At 41.1% G+C, this 13059-nt stretch overlaps 1 protein-coding gene across 9 annotated transcripts in view; it reads right to left on the reverse strand.

Annotated features, from left to right (window-relative positions):
• The window catches only part of PTPRD (protein tyrosine phosphatase receptor type D), a 302382-nt gene that overhangs the window by 16400 nt on the left and 272923 nt on the right, over positions 1–13059 (reverse strand). For all 9 annotated transcript variants that reach the window (XM_069961955.1, XM_069961952.1, XM_069961957.1 and 6 more), the window contains 4 exons: positions 12320–12439; positions 11478–11632; positions 2984–3269; positions 513–691 (listed from right to left, as the gene is read on the reverse strand). In XM_069961955.1, the coding sequence (XP_069818056.1) occupies positions 513–691; positions 2984–3269; positions 11478–11632; positions 12320–12439 (740 nt within the window). The remainder of the gene's footprint in view (positions 1–512; positions 692–2983; positions 3270–11477; positions 11633–12319; positions 12440–13059) is intronic.

A 13059-nucleotide genomic window follows, 5' to 3' on the forward strand; every position in this document is an offset into this window, starting at 1 on the left:
CCAATCAAGAGGGACTTGACACCTAATTTTTTAGACTGTATAAAGCACTGTGACCAGCACTGAGGGAGAACAATGCTGAACCACACACCTACCACTCAATTAGAGAGCAGCTTCTGCTACAATGACCGTATTGCAACATGGAGGCAAGGCTGGCAACAGTGTTGTTTGCACACAACAGATCAGCACAGTACCTGTATAGTATAAGATACCAGACACCTTTTGAACACGGCTATTGTCCTGGGCCCTGGGCTAATACATAAGCAAACTGCCAAACTGGTTTTACATACAGTATTTCTACAGTTCAGCTGAGCTGAATATTTATGGGGTCTTGTCTAAATCTATAGAGAAATACATACCGAATGATATACACAAAATGGATATGGGCAGGAATAGGTAAAATATATAGTACTTTTACAAACATGTATTTTTAAAGGTAACATCCCATAAGATGAAAATGTTAAAGTATGCACACAGAAATCAATTTGTATCATGTCAGCTGCTACCACACTTACCTGTATCCATCAATAAAACTTGCGTTGATATAATCAGAGCCCTCTACACCACGGATCGGCTGTAGACATACCCTTGTGGACTCATATGGCATAATATTAACAAGGCGGTTTTTGAATTTATTACATGGAAGATTGGCACTGATAAACCGTGACGTGTGAGCTTTTGAGCTTGCGAGGCGCTGTAAAAGAAAAAAAGCTTAGATACTGAAACAACACTCACATAAAAATTTTTATATCACTTATAAAATGGTACTAACATAGTATAAAGATTTACACAGTTTATAATACGATATTTAAAGGGGTAAAGCCGCAAACTTTAATGACCTTTTTACTGGATATAGAGTTTCAATCAAGCATGAATGCTGACACTTGGTTTGGGCCAAGTTCGCACAACGTAAATTTTCTATAAATCATTTGCAACAACCGGAGTGTATACAAATATACACAAACAAAAACTAACATGTCAGTTTTGTGCGGCTGCTATTCATTGAATAGCGGCCACACAATTCTGACAGCTCACACAATGGAGAATGCAGCTCAGGCCACACTTTCCATTGTGTGCAATGGTGAATTAGGATGCTGGCACACGCGGATGCGCCTGTATTCCAATTCAATAGAAATAAAGTTTATCCGGCCAGTCACTAACAACAGCCACTCTGTGACACGGCCGGGTCACAGAGCGGCCAGTGTTTTACAGTGTGTGAACCCAGCATTAAAGGGGTTGTCCAGTGAAAATATTTTTCTTTCAAATTAACTGTTGTCAGAAAGTTATATAGATTTGTAATTTACTTCTATTAAAAAATCTCAAGTCTTCCCATACTTATTAGCTACTATATGTCCTGCAGGAAGTGTTTTTTTATTTTCAGTCTGACACAGTGCTCTCTGCTGACATCTCTGGCCGAGACAAGAACTGTCCAGAGCAGAGAGGTTTTCTATGGGGATTCGCTACTGTTCTGGACAGTTCCTGTCTCGGCCAGAGTCAGCAGAGAGCACTGTGCCAGACTGAAAATAAAACTACATTTCCTACATGACATTCAACAGCTGATAAGTATAGGAAGACTTGAGATTTTTTATTAGAAGTAAATTACAAATCTATATAACTTTCTGACACCAGTTGATCTGAAAGAAAAAGATTTTTGCTGGACAACCCCTTTAGGCTATGTTCACACTACGTATAAGTACGTAAGCCGATGGCAACAACGGCCGTACTTTATGTGCCTGTGAACATTGCCTCTATTTTAATGGGATCCCGGCCAGAGCGTATACACATCGTATACGCTCCAGACGGTATCCCATGCGGACCCGCAAATAACTGACATGTCAGTTTTCTGCCGCCGCAATTCACTGAATTGCGGCCGTAGGAAACCCTCTCAGTTCACACAATGAAGCGAGCGGCTTTAGCCGCTTGCTTAATTGTGTGCTGTGTGAAGTTCTGATGCAGGCACGCACTGATGCGCCCGTTTCAGAACACTACGGCCAGAAATATCATCCGGCCGGTACCACAGTACCGGCCGGGATGATCAGAGCAGAGACCGGCCGTTCCGTAACCCGGCCGGGTCACGGAACAGCCGATCTCATACGTAGTGTGAACATAGCCTTAAACTGTATGAGAGTTAGGAAGTAGAATCTATTCACATTCTGGATGGCACTGCCAGGCTCAGACTGACAATATGCCATGCTTGGGCAGATTCCCAGTGGGCCGCCTGTTATCTTGGCTGGTGAAAGCTGCTGGATGCGCATTACACAGCTGATCCTATAATACACTGCAGCAGATCACCACTACCCCTGGGTGGTGATGGTTCTAGAAGTGAGGAGCCAAACTGTCTCTGCAGATTTTAGGAGATGTCTTCATGGCAGTCTGGTCTTGGTGTCCTTACTAAAAAATGATGCAACCCTTGTGTGCCATACCGCAAACCTGCCCGTCCACCTGGTAAGTGCCTTGCACACTCAGTAAGAAGTTTAAAAGAATTGCAAAAACCATCAGCTTGTGGAAGATTTTGCAACTTTCTACCGTGTTTGCACTTGGCACAGGTTTGACCCTCCCCATCACCCACATGGAAAAAAAGCAATTCTTTTTCATCTCCGGCATCCCTTTGACTGCTTAAGAACAGAAGTGGGGCCAAACCAATATATGCATATTAGGCACATTCCATATTGTACAAACGACTTGAAGTGGATGATTCCTTTATCAATTTTCTTTTGAAAGAGGTTAAGTTACAATACCAGACACTACATATGGATAAATGGGGACTATAAGTGCAAAAAAAGCAACCTTTTTATCTCCTGTTAGGAAATTGCTTTGACTACCAATACTGTCATCTCAAGAACATAAGCGTCACTAAGCCAATATGTGCATATATATATATATATATATATATATATATATATATATATATTGTATACATAAACTGCATAAAATACATAAGCATATATAACCCAAAGCCACCACATATTAGCATGCAAATTCGCACCTTAAATTCTAACTCCATGCCTGTGACATTCTCTCCAGGCTCTATCTGTGTCAGCTTTTGAATATATGCATACAGGTTTCTAGCTGGCACTTCGGTATTTCCACATGTCACTGCCTCCAGCAGGGCATCATGGATAAAGATATACTGGTCCTCTGTTTGAACCATGTAATTTCTCTGAGCTCTCATTAAAGTCACATGACCATAAATATCTACAGTCTTTTCATGCCGTATCCTCTCCAGCATGGCGTCTATTACAATGAAGCAGCCCGTTCTGCCCACTCCAGCACTAGAAGAGAGTAGAGAGAAATGCAAAAAGTTAAACTGAAGTAAAATAATTTAGGAGGTATCTTACAGTGAAAAAGAAGATAACATGTGACCAGATATTGTACAGTCATGGCCAAAAGTTTTGAGAATGACACAAATATTATATTTTCACATGATCTACTGCCCTGTTTTTTTATGTGTGTTTGTCAGATGTTTTTATCACACACAGAAATATAATTGCAATCATATAATGAGTAAAGATCAGCGAACCTCAAGCATTTTCGAGTCAATACGAACCCGAACTTTCGGCATTTGATTAGCGGTGGCTGCTGAACTTGGATAAAGCCCTAAGGCTATGGGGAAAAACATGGATATAGTCATTGGCTGTATCCATGTTTTCCAGACAACCTTAGAGCTTTATCCAAGTTCAGCAGCCCCAGCTAATCAAAATACCGAACGTTCGGGTTCGGATCGACTCGAACCCGAACCCGGTTCGCTCATCTCTAATTATGAGTAACAAAAGCTTATATTGACAGTTAGAATGAGTCAATGCAGCAAGTTAATATTTGCAGTGTTGACCCTTCTTCTTCAGGACCTCTGCAATTACCTCTGGCATGCTCTAAATCAACTTCTGGACCAAATCCTGACTGATAGCAGTCCATTCTTGCACAATCAATGCTTGCATTTTGTCAGAATTTGTTGGTTTTTGTTTGTCCACCCGTCTTTTGATGATTGACCACAAGTTCTCAATGGGATTAAGATCTGAGGAGTTTCCAGGCCATTGACCGAAAATCTCTGTTTTGTTCCCTGAGCCATTTAGTTATCACCTTTGCTTTATGGCAAGGTTCTCCATCAAGCTGGAAAAGGCATTGTTGATCGCTAAACTGCTCTTGGACGGTTGGGAAAAGTTGCTCTTGGAGGACATTTTGGTACCATTCTTTATTCATGGCTGTGTTTTTAGGCAAGACTGCGAGAGAGCCGATTCCCTTGGCTGAGAAGCAACCCCACACATGAATGGTTTCAGGATGCTTTACAGTTGGCATGAGACAAGACTGGTGGTAGCGCTCACCTCATCTTCTCCGAATAAGCTGTTTTCCAGATGTCCCAAACAATCAGAAAGGGGATTCATCAGAGAAAATGACTTTACCCCAGTCCTCAGCAGTCCAATCCCTGTACCTATTGCACTTCTGGTAGCCCGATCCCGTAGCTGAAACACTTTTAAGAGACGGTCCTGGCACTTGCTGGTCTTTCTTGGGCGCCCTGGAACCTTTTTGGCAACAATTAAACCTCTCTCCTTGAAGTTCTTGATGATACGATAGATTGTTGACTGAGGTGCAATCTTTCTAGCTGCGATACTCTTCCCTGTTAGGCCATTTTTGTGCAGTGCAATGATGACTGCACATGTTTCTTTAGAGATAACCATGGTTAACAGAAGAGAAACAATGATGCCAAACACCAGCCTCCTTTTAAAGTGTCCAGTGGAGTCATTCCTACTTAATCATGACAGATTGATCTCCAGCCCTGTCCTCATCAACACCCACACCTATGTTAATGGAGCAATCACTGAAACGATGTTAGCTGGTCCTTTTAAGGCAGGGCTGCAATGATGTTGAAATGTGTTTTGGGGATAAAGTTCATTTTCTAGGCAAATATTGACTTTATTAATTGCTGTTAAGCTGATGACTCTTTATAACATTCTTTAGTATCTGCAAATAATGCTTTCTTGATACTTTCCTGATACTATCCTGAAGGTTTCCTGATGGTTTCCTGAAGCCTTTTGCCTCCTGATCAGAATTTCCTGACAGGAAAAAGTGACACTGACATGTGACTGGGGCCTAACCTTTATAAGTGATGTCTGTGGCTTCTTTTAAGTCAAACAAACATTTTTATTGGTTGGTTGACACTGTCACCGAGGCGGAGCTTCACAGCCGTTGTGTTAGATTTCATGTCTGTAATGCATTTGGCTACAATGCTTCTTGGGAGTATAGGGTTGTACATATGGAAACTAAGCCTGTACAGAAGTACAGGGAGGATCTATAACTGAATATTATAGAACAATGCTACCTCCTTGACCTGCTCTACATGTTTCGGAAACCACATTTTGCGTTGGTTGTAAATGTGGCAGGAAAAATTGGCTAAAAATCACTCACAGTCCAGGATTTTTTTTAAACGTTATACTCTAACTGGTTTTGTTAGAATTTGCTGTATTAATGTTCTATAATCCTGTACATGAACACAATCCTAGACAGCAGCTCCAGAGATAATTTGACGCCGGGCCAAATGCCTTTACAAATAACCCTACAGAGAGTGAATGAACTATGCGTCATATTTTAATAAGCATTCTCAATTTCAACCTCTAAAAGAAGCATTGTTATTCCAATGGTAAGTTGACAAAACTCGTGTAGGTAATAGGCCATTATAATACTCTCAGATTTTCTCTAGCATTAATTATCTATTAGATCTCCATAAAACATATGGCGAGGAATTTGCTAATCAGAGAAACTTCTTCTAAAAATGCTTTTTCTTCTTAGTAGAAGTTTCAAAGCTAAATACTACTTTGTGTTCCTTGGCCACTAAAGAGACTAATGAAATGATAACAGGAGCTGCAAAGAATAGCATCTTAATTAAGTGCGGCTCCTCCGAGTGCTCTAATATGAATTCACGCAAGTCAGTGTCATAATTAAGACTGCTTGCTACAGCCATGAAAATGCTAACAGATACCTTTGCTAATGGCTTCAAAGAGATCTCACGTAATAAGATGTGACATACCAGGATGACATTTACACTTTTGCCGCAGTAACCCAGAAATGGCATTAGTCACTGTTATCTCATCATTAAAAGAGAAAACCACAGGGATTGTGGTTTCGAATTACTGTTGCCGCACATGGTAATCATTTTTAACAAGTTGTCTCACCAAAAGTCTGGCATGTATCATAATGATTCTGTAGCAGCAATATCGCCTATTTCTATACAGCAGAACTGGGGCTTTGCCAATGTGTAGGGAGTAGTAGGTATAGATACCGACTCTAAAATGTCTTTCAATACTGTAGATCTGTGGAAAAACTGAGTGTGCATACTTGATAAGATTGTATATAAAATGCATGATGGTATAGTGAGTCAAACAGAAACAATGCTCATTCTTTATTAATGTAGTGAACTCATGCCATCTGCAAGGAACTAATAGAACATGGAAATGTTCTGTATCTACCCCCTAAGCTCTGAAAGTTGCCTTACAGTCTTCAAAGTAGCTCATTTCTCTTGTCAGTTTTTTTTAAAGGCCAATACATAGTTATACACTTGTGAAATACTTATGCCATAGCGGCAAAGCAAATTTTATTTTATTTTAGTTTTAGGAAAGCTTCATAATTATTAGATATCCAGAGTATAGTATCACAGAGGCAGCTCTAATAGCTGCAATGGGGTCAGTAAGAGAGATTTCCCGATCAGGTTGTTCTCTAATCTAAAGGCAAAGCTGGAGTGTGGACCCGGACAACCCATGTGCAAACCCTGGATATATACGTCCAGAAGCTGGTGGCACAGGCTCGTCTTCTCTAAAGGCACTGGAACATATTCTAAGGGTATGTGTACACTGAACGATTCTCACAGAATTTCGAGCGGATTCCACGAAATAATGCATGCGGAATCCGCTCGAAATTTAACCCGTAAAAAAATTAGCAGTCTTGGCTCCCATTGTTTTCTATTGTATTTCTGCATTTTAGTGCACAAGGCGTAAATTTCAGTCAGGAATTCTGTTCTGATTCCACGTTCCACCCAAAGAATTGGGATGTCAATTCTTTGGGCGGATTCCGCTAGAGGACTCCTATAGAAGTCAATGGGGCTCAAATTCTGCTTGAAATTCCGCCAGAGTACTCTGCCAGAGTACTTTGGTTAGCATTTTGCAACCAAAACCACTAATGGATTGAAAACACAGAAAGGCTATGTTTACACACTGCTGAAATTGAGTGGATGGCCATCATTTAATGACAAATAATTACTGTTATTTTAAAACAGCCCTTGTTTTGGAACAATGGCCATTGCCAATAAATGGCGGCCATCCAATCGATTTCAACACTGTGTGAACATAGCCTTTCTGTGTTTTCAATCCTCTCCTGGTTTTGGTTGAAAAATACTCATCAAAATACTGAGCAAAAATACTGTGTGGGAACAAAGCCTAAATCTGAACTTTTCGATCAATAGTACATGTGAGAATTTTATGGTTACTGTATGCAGCAAATGTGATAATTCTCTCTTTATTTTTCAGATGAACTCCAAAAACTGGCTTTTTAATTTCCTTTGAGTCTCTGAAGTCATAAATCAGGAGTATTTCATCTGAGTCTTACTGTCAATCAGATATATAACATATCCACACTTGCAATGGTGTTTCCCCAGTGGAGTATTTACTGCTAAAGTTACCTGGGGAGGCAGAGCTTATTTATTGCGTTTTAAAGACCGTCCTGGGCCAACACTAACATACATCTCATCTAGAGGCCTCAATGGAAAACTATTTTATTTTACAGCTTTCTTACTTACTTGCTTTCCTTTTCGATGTCTATTTGAAGGCTTGTTGTATCCACCATCTGCTGCTAACACATTTAGCAAATCTTACATAGTGTTGCTTTTATGCAACTTAATATAGTTAAACAATTGCGTGATGATTATTTTTGTTGAAAATAATGACTTGCTTTTGGTTTCAGCCCAAATATTTTCAATCCCAGCTGAGCATGACATGCTTCAGGATATGGAAGGACATAGAAGTGTAAAAGATATAGGTACAGCTGGGAAAGCTCAGATATACCCCTGTTCAGATCCCAGTTATTGGGTTATAAAAACATTTTTTACATTTCCTGCAGATGGTCAAATTCTTTTCCTCCCCAGTAATGTTCATTCAGAATTCATTGTGGACAGCAGCTGGCTGCCATATAACAAAACCACTTGCAGACAAAAGAAGTGCAGCCACTAAGATCTCCTCTACCTTCCCCAACAAACATCTAGTAAGTAAACAAAACATTGCCGATGCAGTGTGTGCCCACAAATAAAATGGCCCATTACATGCATTCATACAGACAAAATAGTTTTAAGCACATCTAATAAGCCATACTGTACAAAGTGAAAACAGATGTTGGAGAATAACTAAAAGCTGAGCTTTCACCAAACTGTGATCATATTCTTAAGATAATACCTGCCCTTAATGTAGAACAGCTTAAACCCTGCCAAATAAATCTGTAAGCTAATATAAAGAGTCTGTGGAATTTACTGCATCTTCCTATGGTTTGTTAAGGACAGGAATGTGATGACTTGAGTACATTTACATAATATAATGTATATTAAATGCCATGTATGTCTTTTCTATGTGTCCTGAGCCCCCTGCAAATTTTCTTAGGATGTTTTGAGCTCATTGCATTCTCTTTTAACATGTAACATGCCATAATAGCAGTGGTACCAAACACACATACATGTCTACTATTAAACTTACCTTAAAGGAGTAGTGCGGCACTAAAAAGTTATTCACAGAATAACACACATTACAAAGTTATACAACTTTGTAATGTATGTTATGTCTGTGAATCGCCCCCTTCCCGTGTCCCACCACCCCTGCCCGTGTACCCAGAAGTGTGTAGTGCATTATACATTACCTGATCCGTGTCAAGGGCCGTCCGCCATTTTGTGCCAAACGTCATCTTCGGACGGACTGCCGAATCCCTGTCGCCGGCCACCCCCCCCCTCCGCCGCGTCACAACTGTGCTCAGCCGCGATTGGCTGAGCGGCTGATGACGCGGCGGAGGGGGGACGGCATGGCGGACGGCGGAGGGGGGACGGCATGGCGGACGGCCCTCAACACGGATCAGATCATGTATAATGCACCACACACTTCTGGGTACACGTGCGGGGGTGGTGGGACACTGGAAGGGGCGATTCACAGACATGACATACATTACAAAGTTGTATAACTTTGTAATGTGTGTTATTATGTGAATAATTTTTTTAGCGCCGCACTACCCCTTTAACCCTTTGAGGACCAGGCCCAAAATGACCCAGTGGACCGCGCAAATTTTGATCTTAGTGCTTTTGTTTTTCCCTCCTCCCCTTCTAAGAGCTCTAGCACTCTCAGTTTTCTATCTACAGGCCATGTAAGTGCTTGTTTTTTACAGGAATAGTTGTACTTTGTAATGGCGTCATTCATTTTACCATAACATGTATGATGGAATTCCAAATATATTATTTATGAAGATATAAATAGGTGAAATCGTAAGAAAGAATGCAATATGGTAACGTTTGGGGTGTTCCTGTGTCTACGTAATGCACTATATGGTAACAGCGACATGACACTATTATTCTATAGGTCAGTCCGAACACAACCATATGCAGGTTACACAGATTCTCTAATGTTATATATATTTTTTTTTATGAAATCCTTTTTTTTGGCAATTAAATATTAATAAAATGGGCCTATTGTGACGCTTATAACGGATTTATTTTTTCACCTATGGGGCTGTATGGGGTGTCATTTTTTCCGCCATGATCTCTAGTTTTTATTAATACCATATTTGTGAAGATCGGACGTTTTGATCACTTTTTATTGATTTTTTTAAATATATAATGTAACATAAAATCGGTAATCTGCGCACTTTTTCCCCTCTTTTCGTGTACGCCGTTTACCAGTCGCAATGACGCTTGTTATATTTTAATAGATCGGACAATTACGCACGCTATGGTATATTATATGTTTATATATTTATTAATTTTTATATGTTTTATTTATATAATGGGAAAGGGGGGTGATTTAGACTTTTATTGGGGGAGGGGTTTTGGGGTAGTGTGTTAGTGTTTTGAACTTTTTTTTTTTTTACACTTTTGAAGTCCCTTTGGGGGACTTGTACATACATTACTTTGATTTATACACTGATGAATGCTATGCCATAGGCATAGCATTGATCAGTGTTATCGGCGATCTGCTCATTGAGCCTGCCTGTGCAGGCTCAGTGTAGCAGATCGCCGATCGGACCGCATGGAGGCAGGTAAGAGACCTCCAGCAGTCCGTTTCAACGATCGGGACCCCCGCAGTCACACTGCGGGGGTCCCGATCGGTAAGTGACAGGGGACTCCCCCTGTCACTTACACTTAAACGCTGCGGTCGCGCCGCGATCGCGGCGTTTAAGGGGTTAATGACACGCGGCAGCGCGATCGCTGCAGCGTGTCATTACCGGTGAGGTCCCGGCTGCTCACTGCAGTCGGCCCCCACCTGCTGTGAAGCGCGCTCCGCTCCGGAGCGCGCTTCATAGCGGGAATAACACCCATGACGTAAGGTTACGTCATGGGTCGTCTGGGGACAGACTTCCATGACGTAACCCTACGTCCAGGGTCGTCTAGGGGTTAAAGTGGTTATCTCTGAAAGACAACCCCTTTGAATAAAAGTTACTGCAGTGATCAGCTGATTGTAGACCTGGTTTCTATGGCCCATAGCTAAATCTTGGAGGCCATGGTCAGCCAGCTTATTTTATGCAGAGCTGATGAAAAGTTACATGGCAGCCATTCAGATTCACATGTTCCCAAGAGCTTCTTTAGCCTTATTTGTAATGTAAAAGGGGTATTCCTCATCTGCAACTCCCAGTAACAACATGCTCTGGCAGAGGTAATTCTACAAGGTGGGTGAAGCTGATCTGTGGGCGTCAGCTATGTTGAATGGTGGTAGATCCTCTGTATTCTATATACCGATGTCATCTTTCACTTGAACATTTAGGCACTTGATCACACCTTCTGACATGTCTCTGCGATATTTTTTTACAGAGACACTTAAAGTTCTTCAGGTGCATTAAAGCTACCAGTTGTATTAGATGCATACAACAAAGATATTCAGGGAATGTTGGAGAACTATGTTTTTTTGATATGTCAACTGTATTAGACAGTGGTTGCTCATAGGTGCGTTATTGGACAATCTATAAATATTCTTGGAATAACTTTAGAAAGATGCTGTAATCTGCCATACTTCGCTTTCCAGAAAATACTGTATCATACAGCCTTATTATTGGACATTTGCGCCAACATGACAAACATATACGTGCCATACTACTACTTCTAAAATGGCAACGTATCCAGCTGCAGAATTTTATGGTCAGAATACACCTTCCAATAAAAGCATTTCAACCATGCTTTGATCTACACAATAAAATGTTTGTAGACAAAATATAATAAATCAATAGCTGAAATGTGTTTCAATGAGTGAGCATTATACCTGCAGTGTACAACCATTGGCCCTGCATCTGGAGGATTACACGTTTTCACCCTTCTCAAAAATGCAAGAAAAGGTGTTGGATGTTCTGGAACGCCATGATCCGGCCATGCTGTAAACTGGAACTGTCTGACTTCTCGCTTTTCACTTGATCCGTTCTGTCAAACAGAGAACATGACTTTAGATCTACAGCTTGATCAGCACCCACAGTATACAGAAAATGGAGTAAGCAGTTGGTTTCATTCCCAGGGCACTGCAGTGTCATCTCCTATTTACTTCAATAGGAGCTGTGGCTGCAGTACCTAGGACATGTCCCCACATCGTCAATACTGTTGGCAATGATTGGACACTGTCAGTGTGTAGACCCACCACCCCGCCCGTGTACCCGGAAGTGTGTGGTGCATTATACATTACCTGATCCGTGTCGAGGCCGTCCGCCATCTTGTGCCAAACGTCATCTTCGGACGGATGGCCGAATACCTGCCGCTGCCCCCACCTTCCGCCGCGTCATAACTGTGCTCAGCCGTGACGCGGCGGAGGGGGGGCGGCGGTAGGGATTCGTCCGTCCGAAGATGATGTTTGGCACAAGATGGCGGACGGCCTCGACACGGATCAGGTAATGTATAATGCACCACACACTTCCGGGTACACGGGCAGGGGTGGTGGGACACGGGGAAGGGGGTGATTCACAGACATAACATACATTACAAAGTTGTATAACTTTGTAATGTGTGTTATTCTGTGAATAATTGTTTACCACCGCACTACCCCTTTAATAGTCCTCATAAAGGATTTTATATTGATATAAAGATGCTAGCACAGTGATACAGAATAAGAAAGCTTACCTTGTAAAGGGCAAATGTCCTGACACAGTAAGTGGCAAGTTCTACTGTGTCCAGCAGAGTCACTTGGATAAGGCCATATGTTTCTGTCCCTCTGCTTGGCCAGTACTGGTCACATTTTATCTACAAGAAATAAAAAACAGTATTAGTACTTAAATACGTAAATGCAACAATATTACATACATGTATATTATGTATTTATGTACTAACACAGACAGGCAATACAGTGTAATACAACAGTTGCGGCAAGAAAAGAGCCCCTTCTGAATGAGTATACAGTGTATAATAACAGCTCTTAAACTTTTGTCATTATAGGACCTTTTGGAGAATGAATTAGGAAATTTACTGGAGAAGTAGGGATATATGCATGTCTTGTGCTCTGTATAATAATGATAGCAGCCACAGTTAAGTTACTTATTGTACTTTCCCTTTGCCATGACTATGGCGCTCTCTACTATGTTGCATGGTAGAGTATTTTATTAGCTGTCTTTCATGGACATACATTAGCCTGGGTTTACACTTACATGTGACATATAAACCTATGAGGCGACAGTTTTCCGATTTCTATGCATAAGCCATCAAGAGAACAGCCTGGTGGCATCAACAACCTATTAGTCACTGCTCTGATTGCTCCCAGTAGATTTCTATCTACTTTTTGAGTACTTGACAATTGAGTATATGGTCCTTTTAATGAGCAATAATGGACTTATATATAGTTGACTGGCACTTGCAAACAGGTAATA

The sequence above is a fragment of the Dendropsophus ebraccatus genome, chromosome 3 (genome assembly GCF_027789765.1).
Source record: "Dendropsophus ebraccatus isolate aDenEbr1 chromosome 3, aDenEbr1.pat, whole genome shotgun sequence".
NCBI lineage: Eukaryota > Metazoa > Chordata > Amphibia > Anura > Hylidae > Dendropsophus > Dendropsophus ebraccatus.